Source organism: Montipora foliosa, chromosome 3, assembly GCF_036669935.1.
Source record: "Montipora foliosa isolate CH-2021 chromosome 3, ASM3666993v2, whole genome shotgun sequence".
NCBI classification, from domain to species: Eukaryota; Metazoa; Cnidaria; class Anthozoa; order Scleractinia; family Acroporidae; genus Montipora; species Montipora foliosa.
The window spans coordinates 43859358-43878391 of NC_090871.1; the positions used below are offsets into that span (position 1 = coordinate 43859358).

Genomic DNA, 19034 nt, shown 5'->3' on the forward strand with positions numbered 1-19034 from the left:
TCCCTCAGTTTTGAGGGAAAAAATGGTGTTATTCGGAGCATGCGCCCTCAAGTAATACAGGACCCTCTCTTTTCCCGCCTGGGTTCCAGGTCCATTTTCTGGGCGGGGTAAGAGGGAGTCCTGGAACAGGACTAGCGCTAAAATGGCTAGGTCCTTTCCTTTCCTTTTGCTTCCATAGAAATTAAAGGTGTTTTCGCTGTCGTTGCAGAAAGAGAAGGGATGGTGCGAAAGCCAACATTCTTGCTTTGCCGTAACTTAACGAATTTTTTGACGACGATGTATGCTGATTTCAAGTGGAACAGATACTGAATTAATACTATATATTATTTTTGAATTGGGGAGACGGAAATGGTTGGAGGAACTAACCTAGTAGGTGATCCTTAAAAATAATAGGAGCAGAAGGAACACAGTCCACAACACAACGATGAAGATTAAAGAGTATTTTAATGCAATCACTTTTAGAAACTGAATTATGTTTAATTTACATTATTATAGACATCAAACGAAGGTTTCTTTATAGTTACACGAAACTATAAAATGAAGTGAGCACGTAACAGGACGTTTGCGATAACTTTGGAACAAACACCACTGACGCGTTTCCACTTTTTGAACTATTTGTATGTTACATTTCTTCAAACCAGCGTAGGAGCAAGGTATGTCTGACTGTCAACCTAGCCCGGGTTACTCGATCCATGGTTAGTGCTACCTGGGAAACCTATACTTGGGTTTTGATACCTCTTAACCAGCGGTTGGCGCTAACCAGGTTTCGAACGACCGGCTTCAGGTTGGTTGTAATGTGAACCTTAAAAGCTTTTGTTTCAAACCACTCACACTCTAGCAAAGTATAAACACCGATATTCTAGCTCCATTTATGTGATATCTCAACTACCTTTACACTTAATCAGTTCAAATAGGTAAGGTTAACTAAACCAAGGGCGCTTTCCAGTCGGTTAAAATGCCAAATAAGAAGCACATGACCTTGAAGTGTGTAACCTGCAACTGTTTTCCTTGGAACAAAGCTGGGGATTTTAGGGCATCAATTTTATGCCCAAATATGAACAAAAAATAAAATCGAAGTTGCACGCCCGGGAAAATGCACGAGCTACGTTACATCCAAATAAGGAAAATTTTAAACTTAAAAAAAACAGAACAGTTCTGAGCCAGAGTCAAACGCTTCAAGGTCATTAGCTTTTGGTCGAATATAACGATCCTTTTTGGTTTGGTCTGGCAGAAATATTTGAACTTCCTTCGGGGGCCGCCCACTTTGAAGGGTTTGACCGGTCGGACCGAAATGCCGAATCCCGATGGAACGACTCACCATAACATCATGTCAGAACTCTCCCATTTTTACTTATACCATGGTACCGTGACTAAAGTCGTGTCTATGCAACGGAAAACAGGTTTTTGTTGGCTCGATGGAATTTCCGAAAATTAAGGCTGAAATTCTTGTTTAATGGAAATCACTCGAAGTTTTCTAACCTTGTAAAAGTTCTAAGAGGTTCCCTCCGAAAAGAAAAGGCTATACATGCTTCACACGAGGCCGCGTGCAGCAATGCTGATGCACAGACTCAACGTGCTAAATCTGAGAATGCTTTAACACGGTTCCTCAACGAAGAAAGCTACTTTCAGCAAAAAAAAAACAACAACAACAACAATAACAATACAATACAAAAAGAAGAGCAAAAAGAAGCGAAAAAAGGAAAAGGAAAAAGGACGAAGATGTCTTGTCAGCCATATGCATCTAGCGAGAGAGCTTCCCTTAATATAAACGAATTTAAGATCTGCTTTGTTGGGTGCACAAGCGGCGCTAACGGTAGGGTCAGTAAAGCACTGCATGGAAATATGTTTACCTCACTGGTATAAATGCGGGACTAGTAGACCAAATCGCCTAATTCAATGTTGTATCCAAATTAAACCCCTTGGGAATGAAACGTTTTGTTCCGAGTATTTCCATATCATATTCAAATGGGAATGCTACATAAAAATGCAAATAAAACACATAATGAATAAACTCCTGAAGATCTGAATTGGGTACAAATTAAAATTGAGTTAACCGATTTAGTCTGTTGGGGACTGGTATGGGCAAACAAGTTCGCAGCACAAAGGACGGCCGATATGTCCTTGATCGCATTTCCACGTCCTGGTTGGCAAAGAATTTCTACACCTTACGTATACGTATACGTACGGGTAATAGTAGAAACTCTCAGATTTCGGCTGCTGGAGCCATCTACATCTTATATCCAAATTAGATCCCATGCATCCTTTTATATTGTCGAATGAGGAAAGCCTATCGCAAGCTATAAAATTTGCGACGTCCACTGAAACTCCTGATCGCCGTATCTGTCTGGAATGAAGTCTTGGTTTACGCAAGATGGCTGCAACATAATACTGACGTTTAGTGCGCATCACACAGGTACGATCAGCTATCAATTTTGTTCACAGCAATAGAGTTATTTGTCTGTGTAACGCCTACCCCACAGAGTACTAACCTGTATCGGTTTGGGGTCCTGAAGCACCCTGGAAATGATAAGGAATAAAAAAAAGTTGCATTTCAACTTGAAATGCGAGCTTGTATGGCCTATTCTTTCCAGGGTGCTTCAGCACCCCAAACCTATACAGGGGCCCTTTTCTCGAAAGTCCCGAAAAATTTTTGGGCCTGAAAAACGGTACCATTTGTGACTGCCAATCGCCTGTTTTGGAAAGTCGAACTTTTAGAATGTTTTCAAGGAAACAAAAAGAAAAATAATTGTGAAGTGTGACAACCTAAATCCTCTCCGTTTTTGAGATACAAAGGGAATAGACCATTTTACAGTTGTAGCTAAGTTACCTGGCCTACGAATGGAAGCGAGGCTGCCGGTGACCCTGTTTTGATACAAACCTCCATGCTTTTGTAATGTTAATACGGACTAATTAGAATTACAACAACACAATTTGCATGATAAAAGCAGTGGGGGCTGTATCAATGCAAGGTCACCGGCAACCTCGCAGCCATTCATAGGCTTGGTCGCTGAGCAAACAACTGTAAAATGGCCTATTGTGACACCCTAGGTTAGTATTGTGTGGGGCGCATTCCTAACCGTGTTGGGGCTCTTTACTCTCGCGGGCTCAAATTTGCAATATTGGTACAAGTAAATGACTGGGTTGTGATTCCCGTAATAAGACGCTAGTATTTTTAACCGATCACAGCCATTTTTTCGCGATGGATTGAGAGGATTAGGCCCCTTTTGCCATATCATTTATGATGGTTACATAACTTATTATGGGAAATCAACGCTCCGTGAAATTAACTAGAATCGGCGTTAACTGTGTTGGGCTTTATTTTCCGCGACGTTAATAAAGTGCAGAGATAATTTGTGCACTCTTAATTTCCATTATTTCAACCCTAATTTTGAAACCTTTCCAGACATTTATGACAATTAAAAAACAATAAAATAAGTTGAAGCTTTCGTTCTTTCCGTAAAACCTTTACATTAATTAGAATTAAATTCTATTTTGAGGACTGTTTTCTTGACCAGAGGGTTCAGTTTTGTTCAGTGATTTTTTTTTTTTTTTTTTTTTGCATGCAGTGTTGAATAAAATCGTCCCAGTGGTCACCACCAACTGTGTCTTAATCGCGTTATTTATTTATTTGAAAGTCGTATTACATTAAATTCGCGTTAATTTGTATCGTGTTAATTTCCAATACCTGAATTTCATGGAGCGTTAATTTCCTATAATAAGGTAATGCCCGCTGGACATCCATATCAGTTTCGAGCCTACCCATAGTGCAATGTGCCCATGTAACAAAATGTCGATTTGTTTAGCCGAAAAAGTAAGGAAACAGGTCGGAAATAACACTGAGGGGGGGGGGGGGGGCATATTTACGGATAATAAAATTATGTTGAATATTTTGGTGGAATTTCAAGCCTTGGGAACGACATAAATGTAAAGAATCTCTTAGAAGCATCGAGGTTGCCGTGTTTGCATATGTATTCCCTGCTTTCTAGAGGTCTCTTTTCGTTTGCGTTGGCTAGGCTGACGAGTACTCTACGGGAAAACCAGTGCCACAGTGGAAAAAGTGCATGTCACGCCGAAGATCTTTTTGGCTTGAGAGTTTCCGGCGCGCAAAAGGCGTACGATCATGGTCTTAAGTGGCGAAAAGAGGTTGATCTAATTCAATTTAGTGACAGCTGATATCTTTGTTGTTTTGTCGTTGAGCAAAAAAGTTGATCGTGGAATTCTGGAATAAAGATTGAAAAATCCCTTGTCTCTCTCATTCGCCAAGGGCTGAACAAAAGTGAGAGAGTCTGGGAATACAGAAACCTTGCGTGGAGATCAGTGGCTTCTTGGCGTAAAACTTGAGATATCTTGGCGCAGAACTTGAGCCCTTCGAGCATCTTCGGCGGGGAACGTGCACGGATTCCACACTAACGGGAAAAAGAGACCTCTGCCCATTCTCGTCTAGACTGCGAGCAGTCCCTTCATAAATCAGTCGAGCGGCCCGCTTTTCTGACGCAGTCGTGTTTTGTCACGCAATCGAATAAAAAGACCGAGGAAGGCTTGGGAAAAGGAGGAAAATAAGGGACTACACCCGTTGCAGTAACCGACGCGTTCAGAATTTTCCGTTGCTACCAGCAACGGGAATACCGATTGGTCCGTTGACGATGCACCGCTGTCAGATTATTTTGACGAGTTAATTACTTCTTGTCAGATTGTGCTTTGACTTTAAGCACGATATGGCGCTTTGCAGAAGATTTCGATCATTTATCCCTTCAAATGGGAACATCAGGAGCCCATGGAAACATTGAACACAGGCAAGATCAGAAACTTGCGGTCGAAGCTTTCCTATCGGGCAAGAATGTTATGATCGTGCCACCCATTGGTTTCGGCAAGACGATTATTTATTATAACATATCTTGGATAAAACGCGCGTTCTGATTGGCCAATTGATCATTTACTATGGTAGTAGCCAAAACGCGGGGGCCGGACCCGGGGCCGGGGCCGGGGCCGGGGCCGGGGTCGGGGTCTTTTATCCAAAATTTTGTTTTATTTTGTCGTCATTCTCGAATGACTGTCATTTATGGTGGTAATTAGTCAAACAAATTGAGGAACCTACGGAAGCTATGAAAGCTCGTAAGGGGCATTTTAGTTTTTCTTAAAATCTAGACTACGAGCAGTCCCTTTGTTTTCTTATAGTCCGTCGAGAGCGGAGTGAAAAAAACAGGCCACGTGAAACTTGGCCGCGCGAAAGCTGGTGTCTGGGCGGAAGCTTTCGCGCGGCCAAGTTTTTTTCGCTCCGCTCTCGACGGACTGTAAGAAAACAAAGGGACTGCTCGTAGTCTACTTAAAATCGCACTTTGGTTTTTTGTCTTTCTGAAAATCGAAGTTTGTCGTTCGAAATTAAGAGAACTTCCGAAATTGCTAAAATTGGAGTTTATGGAATTCACGCTAACTGCCAGACAGAGTCCCATCGTAATATTAACTTCGTTAAAAAAAAACAACAGAATCACAGTTCCACGATGATCGTCACGCAGTCATGCAACGTTCTTTTTGCTTGTTTGTTCGTGTTGTTGTCAATGTTGTTGTCTGATTTACCACAAACGGTTTGTAGTAAAGTCAGTCGCACAGGAACTTGGTAGCCAATTCTATTCGGACTTCAAGGGATCGAATCCAATTTTACGAGAAAAAGCACAACCACACTTAATATAATTTGGCGACAACAAGCAACTGAGAACGTTTGAGTGACGACCATAGCGGAATTATGGCTATGTTCTGTTTCGTTTTAATTGTGGTTTTAAAATGTGGGTCTCAGCGAGTCGTCAGTGTCTCTAGGTGATTCGCATCTACGTCCGAGGCACTACTTTAAGGCAAGATCACGCCACTGAGGATCCTGTAGATTTTCAGATTTTTATTCGTACTAGCTGCTCGATCGATATGTCGTTGAACTAGTCGACTGAAAGGAAAATATTACAGAAGTAGATTAATGTTTTGGAATGCCGGCGATAGGCTAAAAGAAGAATGCAACTGATTTCTTGAATATATTACAATTTGTGTCTTCTAATCTACAGGATCTTATGGTTTGAATGCAACTGATTTCTTGAATATATTACAATTTGTGTCTTCTAATCTACAGGATCTTATGGTTTGATTTCTTCTATTGATTGTCTTTAACGTTCTTGATCGGAGGAAAGTGAAAAAGTAATTTGTGCGTTTGCAGTTTCGATATATATATTTCTGAATTTCTAATTAGTTGTCACCTTTCAACTCATGCAAACTTGCTGTGGTAAATAAAATTGCAAATATAGTTCCATACATTAAAACGGTAGTAGCCAAAACGCGGGGCCGGGGCCGGGGTCGGGGTGTCTTTTTTTCCAAATTTTTTTGTTTCAATTTTTGACGTTATTCTCCTGTAATGTTATATTCGAAAGTTCGGCATCTTTCCTTCATTTATGGTGGAAATTAGTCAAAAAAATATGGAACATACGGAAGCTACAAAAGAGACATCTTTGTTTGTTTTTCGAAATTAAGAGAATTTCAGGCTTAAATTGGAGTTTTTGCGGGGAATATACGTTAACTCCTAGAGACACTGAAGACTCGCTGAGCTCCACATTTTAAAACCACATTTTAATGTTTACTTCTTAAAAACCTCCGCAATACAATTAAAACGAAACAGAACATAGCCACAGTTCTACGATAGTCGTCACACAACGTTCTCTTTTGCTTGTTTTCGCAAAAAAGTTTTCAATGTTGTTGTGTTTTTTATAGTGATATTGGATTGGATCCCTTGACGTCCGAATAGAATTGACTAGCAAGTTCCCGTGCGACTCTGGCTTTACTACAGACCGTTTGTAGCTGAAAGACAGAAAACAACATGACATCAACACGAGCAAACGAGCAAATGAGGACGTTGCGTGACGATCATCGGGGAACTGCGATTCTAGTTTCTTTTTTACTTGGTTGCCTATGGCAAACCCAGTCGAGGTCTGCCTTTAGTTTGTTTGTTTTATTTTTATTATTATTATTTTTTTTGTTTTGTTTTTTTTTTCCGTGTCGGTAAAAGTCTTGCCTGTCACTCCCCTGGTAAGTGGTGTCTTTGTGCATAGAGCCTTCTGAGCGTATTTTCTTAGGATCGAGAGGGTAGTGGAACTGCGTAGATTTCTCTGGTAGACACAGTAGAATCATTAACTTAGCCTGCAATGGCGTCGAAAGTCATGTAACGCGAATGGCGTTTTAGTGGATCCTTAAACAACATATACCCTTATGGAGCTCAATAATGGAAAGTCAGTTGGATAAACTAGGCAGGAATCTCAAAAGCGACGAGTACTGGACTTCGACAACAATCTATCGCCCGTCGAGACGAAATCAAAGTGAGCTGTATTTTACCTGAAGTACATGGTAATTTGACACGATTGAGTTTCTTGTCTTCACGCACGCAATGAAATAGGAAGAGGTTTTCGCCTCTAAGAGCAAATATGTTGTTTGTTTCAATAAATTTTTCGCTGGAAAAGGATTCTGTGGTATTTTCTGCCTTTGTGAATTATAATATCATGTTGTGTATTGAATTTTCGAGCTTAAGGTTGAAATGTGATATGGGAGGAGTTTTTTAGTATTGCTCTGTAAGCAGGAAGGGTTCTGTTGGAAGCGTGCTTGAGTTTCAACAAAATGAGCCCCAAAATCAGTGAAAACTTGTGACGCAGATGAAAATAAAGTAGCTGCTATTTCCAAAATGATGTAATTACCTGGTGATAAATAACGTCGTACGCGTCTTGGAGAGTAAATTTTGACTTTGCATAAACAAGAGTTGGGCGATTGTGATCTTTGTTTTGACTTCGCTCATTTCATTGTCAAACTTTATAACACTTGACAGAAAAAGAAACTTACAAAAACCCGGTATCTTGCCATCATTTGACACAGATGCTTCACTGTTTGGCGAGTAAACATGCCGCGGTAACTTAATCACGGCGCCCGCTGAATTCCGGCCATGTCACTTTCGATTTTGCAATTTACTTGAACGTAGCAAAAACCTCCCAAAATGTTTGTCGCTGATCGTAACTTTTTATATTCTATATTCACGGTTCAAATTTAATGTTGTTTTCATGTCGTAAATATCTTATTCTCGATCGACCGTCCCGGAAACTTCCTTCTGCTCCTCCTAAAAACTGTGTATCAATAGTTATTTGCTTTTTCATCAATATTTGTTTTGCATAAAGCAAGCTAACAAAATCTGTACCTTGCTGAGTTCGCATTTGTTAGCGTTAATAGTATTTTCGGTCAGATGCTTCTGTTTTTTATGAGGGGTTTATTGTTTTGGTCTCCCATCCTAACACTAACCCCGCTGGACAGGGATTGACTTCAGTGAAATTTAGTATTACAAAGCTGTCAGATGCTCAGAGGGCACACTTATGGTGAACAGAAGTTGTGAGGGAACTTGAAAATTATCAACATGTCGGCCCAGAAGCCAATGTTTCTCGCTTCTCTTTTATTTGTTATTCTTCAGAGACTGGAATGCTGTATTTCAATACCACACAATTCAGTGCCTTCTGATTTTCTGTAGCATGTACCACAGGCAACCCAGTGTATGCTTCACGGAAGCATCTCGCTTTTTTTCGAAGCAGTAACATCACAATGCTGTTTTAAAGTGTGGAGATCAGTGAGTCTTCAGTGTTTCTGGCAGTTGGCTTATATTATCTTAATTTGAAACAAACTCCGATTTTCGGAAACACTACCTAAGTCAGATGCTCGCAAAAACCAACTTCGATTTTAAAAGACACAAAAAAAAGTCAAAATGTCCCTTAAGAACTTTCGTAGCTTCGGTAAGTTCCTTAATGTTTTTGACTAATTTTCACCATAAATGAAGGACAGATGCCGGTCATTCGAAAACAACAGTACAAGAAAATAACGACAAAATTGAAACAAAAAAAAATGGGAAAAAGAAAAGGCACCCGACCCCGACCCCGACCCCGACCCCGACCCCGGGACCCGCGTTTTGGCTACTACCCAGAGAAAGTGCAAACACAAACAAGAAAACAGCTATTCTAATATGAACAATCTTTTCCGCTGTATAGAAGCTAATAATATGAAAAACAAGCATATTGATAGCTTCCTTGCGTGCGAGCTTGACCACCTTTTGTCAAAGAAACAATGCCATATAATAAACAACTCACTAACCTCGCTTGCTCGAGCCGTACTGGGGAATATTGGCCCTCAGTCGTGGCAGTACGTACGGACCGAGCGCAGCGAGTTCCGTACTGCCACGACCGCAAACCATTATTCCCCATTACGGTCCTCTCGCTCGGTTAGTAAGCGGTTAATATTTTTATACATGATACATTCTATATTGTGAAACAGTGTTGTCATTTCTGATACGCCCGACGACGCACAAATCTTCTATGCCCATAGTGAGTGGACTGGGGTGGAAAGGGCAATCTGGGGATGCAGGGATGCACGCAGTGGTGAGAGCATTCGCCTTCCACCAATGTGTGGCTCGGTTTCGATTCCCAGACCCAGCGTTATATGTGGTTTGAGTTTGTTGGTTCTCTACTCTGCACGGAGAGGTTTTCTCCAGGTACTCCGGTTTCCCCTCTCCTCTAAAACCAACAATTGACTTGTGCTCCCGCGCTAGAAAGACTGGACACTTAAATAAAGTTCCTTTCCTTTCCTTTTTTCCTTTCCCTTTCCAATCAACTCAGATCTTGCGTTGGTAGGCAAATGGTACGATCTGAACGGTCTCAAAAGAAACAATTCAAAGTAGCAAGCAATTTGTCATGCGTAAAACACAAAACAAACCGACTTTCAGGTGTGAAAATACCATCATCCCCCATAACTTCTCAGCCTGAGATGCTCGGTGTCAACATCGATGACCAGTTAGTTTAATAATCACGTGTCTAAGGTTTCTCGAAAAGTCTCACAACAGATAGCGGTACTCAGACGCAATGAAAAAAGTGTCACCTTTCGAAATTAGAGTGACGCGATCGGTATTTATCTTTCATTGCTCCGCATTTTAAATACTGTTTCGCAACGTGGCACTTTTGCAGAAAAGGCGCCACTGAAAAATAAATGAGCGAGCAATCAGAATTGTATTTAGATACAAGCACACTAGATCTGAAGAACTATTAAGACAACTAGGCCTCTCGACACGTCAAAACCAAAGACTCATTAAATTAAAATTGTAACATATGATTTTAAATCTTGCACAGCAACCACGTATGCCTCTATGTATTAGAGAATTAATCAACTCTAGGAGAGTTAGCTATAACCTCAGGGGCAACAATACATTGACCTTACCCAAGCCTAAAACAACCTCACACGGACTAAAATCGTGGAACTACTTAGCCGCAAAATTATGGAATGCAATTCCAGATTCTTTGAGGACAAATTCATCTTTAAAGTTCTAAAACGACTTAAAAGACATTGACCTTGTTAACTTTATCTTGCTTAGTGTATAACTGTATAAATGCAAATGTATAAGCGTGTATTGCTGCGATAGATTATTAATGATCAACTTTCTTATCTTATTGTATTTTATTCATTTTAAGTGGTAAACTAGCTGGTTTGTTATCGTCGTAGCTTTTAACGACGTCTTCGATAACATACTGTTTCATAGCTAAGCGTATGACACAATGAACAGTTTTCAGATGACGTTCTCGTTGCCGTTGCCGTCCCGCGATGTTTTAATTGTCCCGCGCGGCCGCCCCATCTCTTTTTGAAAAATTAAATATATATACATAGAGAGAACATAATTTTATTCCTAGAAGGTAAAAGTTGTTTACTTACTTTCTTCTCCACTGTTTGCAGAGGTGTTTAGGCGATAGACATCCACTTTGTAAATCGGTAAAACGCCACAGAAAGCCAACATCGCCTTGGTGAGAGAGGGTCTGTGAGCTGGGCCTGTTATTTTAAGTAGATTCTGCTCTGTGGTAACAGGAAGTGACCCTTGCTGTGAGGTCGCCTATTAAACATTTAAAGTAAGAATCCTAGATAACTTTATTCGCCTTTTACTTTATTAACTTGTTAATTCTCGCTAGCTTCTTACTCAATCAAACGTTAGGGGCAAGCAAAGAACTGAAATGTAATCTTCATTTCGTACCTGCTTCTACAACAAATAAAGTCGTTTTCTAAATTTGGCTGTACTATAAGTTGAGTCAGGCCAATGACACAATTATTCACAGTTGGGCCATAAATTAATGATGGTAATGTTGATGATGATAACAATGCAAAGCCAATATCTGTAGTGTTCCATATGGAACAGTCGACGGCGAACTCAAATTCATTCAACATCGCTCAAAAAACCGCTTTTGAGGTAAAAGGAAGACTATAAACCACAGGTAAGGTAATTCAACGTTTATTTATCATTGATTTACATACATAGTTAACGATATATCGCTATAGGTGAAGCAAACGGTAAATCCAGTACAGTTACTATAAAATAACAATCGGCTACACATCCGATTGTGTGGGCCCCCTGTGGTGAGATATCACTTTCCCTGACAATATCATTCACTTTCCGCCCTTCGCTCTTCGCAAATAGATGGCAAGCGTATACATGCCCTTATCTCGTTAGAAATGGTCTTTGTGAAACCATGTTCGACACTGAAATGTCTGCAATCACACCAGTGACTGTAACATCACCGTAATAAAGAAAAAGGTGATTTATATATGTTCTGATTCCTATATGACATGACAACGCATAAAGACGCTATTGAAATGTTTATATTTCATATATTAATGCAAAAAAGGCTTATCAGAAGTCGTCATTACACTTCATACAAAGTTTTTTCGTACAGACAATCGGCGTCAAAATTGTTGAGACACTCTTATCCTTTAGAGTCGATTTCAAGCTCGGTGCGCAAATGGCCCCCTCCCGCGCACCCCCGGGACAATGTTGTGTTTTTCTGTTTTCTACGAGTTTTGTCGACAGCAGTACAAAATTGATTAGGGTGGGGGAGGGAGGGGTATCCCGGAAACGTACTTTTTGGACAAGTTTTCTTTCCAAACAATGAATGTGTCGTTGCCAGTTTCCTCTGTTGGCAACTGTCTCAACTAATTTTGTCGCCGATTGTAGGTTTTTACATAAGCCAATCTTGTATTCATAATCTTCATTCACTGGCGAAGCTGTAAACGGCGAAACATTTGAAGTATTAAACCGATTACACACATTATGCCTCAAGAAGTTTATTCCTTATTACATTATCTATCGAGGCATGACTACGCCCTTCTTCTTCTCTGAGGATACGAAAAGGCATACAAAGTGAGTATGCAAGAAAGTGGGTAAATCCTCATCAACTGCTCAATAGCTGAACTAGAGCAATAAAAAATTGATTGATTATATTGCAAGAGTTAGGTTATTCGGCCATTTAATCGCTACTCTGAGTTTCTTGCTCCATGCCAGTGAAGCAATCATCAGGCAACTGCCAGAAATAACAGTTAGCATCAAAGATATTTGAAAATCGGTCAGTGTAAAACGCAGACTGCAGACTGCAGACCAGGGGTAAAATGCAGACTGAGGTTATAATTTAATTGTTGAAAAGCCCCAAACCCATTAGAAATGCTAACAGTTAAGCCTAAATATTGTTTTAGGCCTAATTAGGCCTAAGGTTAGCATTTCTAAGGTGTTTGGGCTTTTTCAACAGTTGCGTTAGAACCTCAGTCTTCATTTTACCCCTGGTCTGCAGTCTGTAGTCTGAACAATACATACAATAGATGCTAAGTTTGTTTCGTGACGTGTCGCGCGGATCGTCATCACTAACTAAATAACATTTTTTCAGTAGAAATTTCCTAGCATGTCTACAGCACGTCGGGAGTTCATCTCTGCTGTTGAGAGTTGACATTTCCGGCCTGCATGATATGAAACTTTTCTGCCACAAACACAAATTACATCTCTTCGTTACATTCGAATAAGACCTACTTAGCTTCAGTAGCTTGCTTTACTTTCCGCCAATTCATGCCATACGCAATGTTCCGATCTTTTAGGCTCCATATATACTACTAAGTTCGGTAGCGTGTTTGTACCGGTCACTACGAAATAAACATACATGGTTTTCTGTATCTAAATTCAAAAGTTGTGTCACAAACTGTCACAAATTTAAAGTCCTATGTTTGTTTCCTTCGTGGTTGTAGTGGTGACTTCAGCCTTGGTAGATTGACATTTTCCGAGTTACAGTTTCCATCCATAGGGCACGAGTTGTGTTTCCGGCAAATATTGATCGTTGGTGCGTGTGGATTTGTTAATTTCAGCTTTGTTATGATAACAAAGCTGAAATTAACAAATCCACACGTTTGGCAGAGACGCATACAAAACAGGGACCCCAGGTCCATGGACCCCTTCATGGACCCGGTCCATGGACCACCCCTGTGGACCACCCCTTATTTTGTAAAAATACCAGCAGAGAAATCTTCGGACGAAAGAGAGAAGCAATACTTGCACTTATCTGGACAATTTAAACTGGAGCCCATGACTACAATCTACATGTATGTCATGGCATTTAACATCTGCATAGACTTCGATCTATACAGACTACCTTTTCCGCAAAAAAAACAAAAACACCCGGTTATGACATCAAGTTAGCTTCTTGAGATTTGCCATTGAGCTCGGGCTCGGGCTCGGGCTCCTGCTCTCATTCTTAACAGGAATACAGGGCTGTTGTTCGCTTATAGTTAAGGGCTACTGATTTAAGCAATTGTCTGTTATAGACACCTTTATAAATATAACATCGATTTCAAATTGGTGGCTCCAAAGAGATTCGTCTATAACCCGCACTTCAAATATACATTCATTTAAATTATCGAGTCCTTCACCGGAACAAACGAGCCCAACAAATTGACCAGTGCGCCCAACCGTCCTCACATCGCAGGGGTCATGGATTCCACCTGAAATTTTCAGGTGTCTTTGAGAGACAATTGATGAAATTGTGCAGATTAGTGCGAGGATCACTTCTCACTCTCTATTACAGATTTTTCTGCTTTTAACATCACAAAATGAGGGGTGGTCAACAGGGGTGGTCCATGGACCGGGTCCATGAAGGGGTCCATGGACCAGGTCCACAGGGGTGGTCCATGGACCTGGGGTCCATGTTTTGTTTACGTCCGTTTGAAACACAGGACGGAAGAGGCTACGAACTCTAGTTGACTCGGCATATAGAATCGCAACTGTCTACTAAAGATAAAAAAAACTAGTTGTAGCTGTCACTTAAGTGCCAACGAGCCAGGCTTTCGACAACAAACATAACCCGGCGTACTCGTGCGGCACTCTCATTGGCTATCGCTACGGTCAACATTTCATCGCTTTGGTCTACCGCTCAAATTTGAAGCGCTTCTGAGATTTCGTCCACCTAAAAATCTTCTTGCGGCTCTATAATCTGCCTCCTCGCCAGGCCTTGCAATAAAAAGTTGAATGAAGATGAATGAATCATGGAATCAATAAACGATCAAACAAACGAACGAACGAATGAATGAATGAATGAACTTCTTGTAAACAGCATTTCCCTAAGCATCATCCGCGCACTTATAAAGAGAAAAACAGGTAGCTAAACTGAATTTTTTTTTCGTAATTTGACTGTATGAATATTTACCTGTTTGATATCCGCCTTCAATTTATGTGGAGATGGCAAGGACGGATCCATTTTGGTATAAATGTAACAAGCTTTTTTTGACAAAATCTTGACGACAGTCACCCCCTGAAAAGAAACGTAGACTTGTCATTACCTTTGTACTCATGGTACGTGTCTCCACATAACTGTGAATTTGTGATCGATTCGCACCATCCAGTATACTCGACAACGTAGTCAACTGATTGGATCATTCTTTGAAGGAGTAAAACACAAAATTTCTTAGGACTCCTATGTTTTTCCAATTTGCTTTTTTTGGAGATCATTGACCGAATAATTATTTGCTGCCCGACTCCTTGGCTACAAAAATGTATCCAGACTCTTCAGAGCAAGTGAAGTTCACATAGAAACGAAAAGCAAGAGCGAAAACGACAAATGAAATTAATTAACCGTCGAAGATTTAAGAGCTTACAAATTGCTGGAAATCAGAGAGGTCAAGCGATGAGCAAAAATGCAGCAGCGCTATATTTGGGATAAAGTGGCAAATTTCTATTAGAATTTTCCTTTTATTAAACCGATAACCAAGGAATCAACATCGAAAAACAAATTTCTGAAAGTAGGTGCTAATTAAAAGAAATCCTAACAATTCCTATGTCGCCATAGGTGTAAACAAAATATTCCCAATAAAACTATGCCCTATAAAAACGCGTTCCTTTTATTCTGATCCTTATTTCGTTTTTGGTTTTCCGTTTTGCGTTGTTCCAGACCGTTTTCATATGACGTATCCTGAATTTATATGTCGAGAACTGAAATCTTCTTCAGATGCAAATAATATCCTTTTGTTTTAGAAAACCGATATGCCCGCCATTCACGGAAATGAGAACACTGTAGTGTTTGAACATAGCTTGCCAATACAACAGTATTATTATTTATTATTGTTATTTTAATTTTTGCTCTGACACTGTGCTGTCAGCTTGATCAGTCGAGGCACTGAGCTCCTAAAAGGGTCTGGACACCAGCTGGCAATTTCATATTTTTTTACCTAGAACCTTTTTCTTTTAAAACACTTACCATTTTAAAATCGTAAAAAACATCTTCAGCGGGAACATTCTCAGTATGACCCGGAACTCGGAAAATCTCGACCTTTTGCTTGTCATCAATCTCATCGCCTCCAGTGAATGCCGTTCCCTTTTCTATAATTTCCAAAATGTGATGATCAATCTTGAAAATAAAAAAATACAAGAAATCAATAGTTTGCCAATTTCTCATTCGCTTTTGCTCTTATTCTCGCTCTTAGTTCTGGCAGTATCAGTACAACAAACCTATTTATCAGGTGTCGTCATGGTATGCGCAGCATTCAAGTCGTATTGTACGCCCATGTCAGTTTTGAGACACTGTACCTCGAAAGTGAACTAGTCTGTTGAAATCGTCCTTGAATCTCACCAAAATCAACTAACTGGATAATTATTTTCACAGGACAATATGTGTAAGAGTACTACTGGTAAGTAATATTTTTGTCAATATGCCCTTACATGTAGATATGAGGTACGAAAAGATTAAAACATGGCTACGAAAAGTGTGGCATATCCTTCTACATAAAATAAGACGAAAGGAATGTTGTAGCCATGGATTGAGTTTTGCTCATGAATACCTTTTCAATTTTTTTTTAGGGAGGATAGAAAAGATGAGCTGAAAACATGACGTGACCCGCAGCTGTACCGGTGAATGTTGTATACCTAATAATGGGTTGTTTATGAGCAGCATAACTAGAACAAGCCCCTAACCTGCAAGCATAATGCAAGCAGCCTAGAAGACCTAGTAAATAAATCCTGGCTGTTGTCAGGAAACATATTCAGAATGCTAACAAAGCTTAGGAACAACCTACCTCTCCCTCTGCGAAACGTAAAAATGCTGGGCAAGTCAGGCAGACTACGATGAGAAAAATGTTGAAGAACTAGGGCAAAAACAAACCAGAGTAGCTCGTTTGTTTAACAATTGCAAAACGTGTGCGAGTTTGGAAAATGCAGTACTAAACAACTTACCTTCATGGGGAACAAATTTGTTTTTAAATCTAAGCACTTAACTCGAACCGATCAAAGCCGGGTGAAAGCACTTGAGGTAATTGTCACGGCAGTGGTACCTCTCGCTATTTATTTCCTTATCGGAAGGCCGTTAATCATCCTCTTGGATGACAGCGCGTTCGGAACCGCATCAGCCCTCAGCATGGATGATAGCTGAAAAGCAAATCTTTCCCATTTGCTGAGAAGGATACTTACTCGTTTTAGAATGGTTTCAGTCTTGTGGACACTGAACTTTTCTTTCGTAAGAGAATCTTTTCCTATTCAAAAGTCCGAGCGCAAGATACGATAATTTGCTCATGTTTGCAAAAACAGGCCGGCATTAAAAATGACATATTTTATAAACAATGTTGTACTTGAAGCTATTGTAACTAAGTAATCCTTCTTTTTTTTTGTTGTTTGTTTTTTAGTTAGTTACTTCCTTTCCAGCTTCCAGCTTTTGTTTCCGTGGAACTGAAGCGGTAGAAAAACGGGAAAAGCGTAGATGCTATGACGGATATTGACAAAGTTGCTTACTCCTAGCCGATGGAACAACAGGGTCAGAAAGCAGCCAACGGAACACGTGATTGGTTAAGTTCTAAACACACTAGAGCTGCATCCTATGCAGGCATAATGAAATTTTAAGTTCGAAAGACCTTTGCGGTACTTGTACTTTGCAGATACAAGGGAAGTAACGAACGTTATGCTGTCACGTTCGGGCACTGGTAACGTCACGCGCAACAAAAAGATACAGCACACGTGCCTGACAAAATTTCAGGTGCCAGCGCTACAATAGTTCTTGATCAGACAGCATTGAAATTGATTTAATTCAGTTTATTTTGCTCTGAGGAAAGGTTAGCCCTCTAATTAGCTAAACGTCAGCCATTAGGGAGCTTAGCAACGACAATGGCGACGGCAACAAGAACGCCACAAATTTTCATATTTAGTGGGCAAAAGCAATATTATTTTAGATTCCAGTAAGAACTTGCGGCTTTGTGCTTTGCACACCCCAACACACCCCTGCACATGCACATTTTTGAGAGTAATAAAATAAACCAATTATCAAGAAATTGTACATGATAAGTGAAATGTTATGGTATACTAAGAAAACGCTCTCGCACTGAGCACATTTTGTTATAAACCTCTACTGTTATTTCAGTGTAAAAATAGAATGTGTTGCCCTTAGTCTTGCTTAGAAGTCCATTAAAAGATGAATAAGCGTGGAAATATGTGTTAAGACTACTTGCCTTGTCAATCCTGATTTCATTTGATAGAAAATCACCAAAAAAAGAACAAATTAAGTTCATATTTTGAACGTCCCTCTAGTACTAGTCTAGAAATGCGCGTCTGCCAGTTTACTCTTGTCAAGGAATTTTAGAAGAAAACTAAATTTACTATCAAGCTTGCTCAAATCTTGTTTCTTAATTTTTAAAAGTTCATTATACGAACTGCTCATTTTTCTGCTCTGCGATGTCTAAATGAAGTTCATATGTAACTCACGATGGTTACAATGGGCTCCACTCAATAAGAAACGTTTTTCGCTGAAAATTTAGAATTAAATCTCAGTTTGTCAGTGCATGCGAGTGTGTCATCTCCTGCAAGCGTAGTATGTATATGTTACAGGTATATTTGAAATTCAGGTTTAAAAGATTTCAACCTCGGTCACAGTAATTTTTATTTTAGTACGTGTATATTGGTAAGCAAATCGGTGCTGAAAGTAAGGGGATGTGGTTAGCGTACGTTTTTCATGAGTTAGTCTATAAAACGCATTTGGTTGTTCAGTATTAAGTCTAAGCACTGATTTTAAATGGTCACCATTAAGGTTGGGGTTAGGCATACTGTGCATGATAGCCAATGCTGCTTTTTTTATGTCAGAGCAGCAGGAAAAATAAGAATTACCTTCATGTGACTTTGTTCTATTTTTATTTTTTTGGTTTTTGCAAGGAAAAAGGCATCAGATAATTGTCTTTCTATAGGGTACATTTTTGAATGATGTACAGTTACTTGTACAAATGTAGTTCAGTATAAAACCCCTTTGTGGTTATAAGTACTTGAAAAATCCATTTTAAAGTTCCTTCTGGTAGTTCACAAAGTTTGTAATCTTTTTTAAACAGTCATTACTTGTATGTAGTCGAACAATGAGAAGTCGTTTCCTTGTTTTTGCACCTCTTGTACTTGTGTCACTGGTCAAGTGCTTTTTTGCACGCGGCAATGAAACTTATTGTTTTAGTTGTGTCTAATGACACATTCATGTCTTCAGTAATTTGAAGTCTGTTTGGTGCAATCCAAGTGTCAATAATTCAAAATTTGGTTACAACTTTCATAAATCCATGTTCTCTTTCAATTACTTTACCAAGAAGTGCGTTTGGGTGTAATGGACTTTTGTTTGACAAAATTGTGGACTTGGAATGAGATAGTATTGGGTTTGCTTGTTGTCATATTGTTATTGTATTTT

The 19034-nt window shown here is 39.7% G+C and overlaps 1 protein-coding gene across 2 annotated transcripts; it reads right to left on the minus strand.

Moving 5' to 3' along the window:
* Window positions 1-449: 449 nt before the first annotated feature.
* On the minus strand, window positions 450-16641 carry LOC137994873 (uncharacterized). 2 transcript variants are annotated; one of them, XM_068840462.1, is made up of 6 exons: window positions 16565-16641; window positions 16408-16476; window positions 15594-15743; window positions 14547-14651; window positions 10753-10927; window positions 450-2375 (listed from the first exon to the last, which is right to left on the minus strand). In XM_068840462.1, the coding sequence occupies exons 1-6, from the start codon at window positions 16568-16570 to the stop codon at window positions 2059-2061; spliced, it is 822 nt and encodes a 273-aa protein (XP_068696563.1). In that variant the 5' UTR covers window positions 16571-16641; the 3' UTR covers window positions 450-2058. The 2 variants fall into 2 exon arrangements, with proteins under 2 accessions (XP_068696563.1, XP_068696564.1); XM_068840463.1 differs by lacking the exon at window positions 450-2375 and adding an exon at window positions 6622-6831.
* Between the last annotated feature and the right edge of the window lie 2393 nt (window positions 16642-19034).

Bases quoted from the DNA above. Each gene is read 5' to 3' on its own strand.
- LOC137994873 (XM_068840462.1), bottom strand. The intron at 14,652-15,593 runs GTAAGTGTTTTA...GTTTCTTTTCAG, and splicing joins TTTTTTACGATTTTAAAATG to GGGGTGACTGTCGTCAAGAT. The intron at 10,928-14,546 runs GTAAATATTCAT...AATGTTTAATAG, and splicing joins TGAAGGCGGATATCAAACAG to GCGACCTCACAGCAAGGGTC.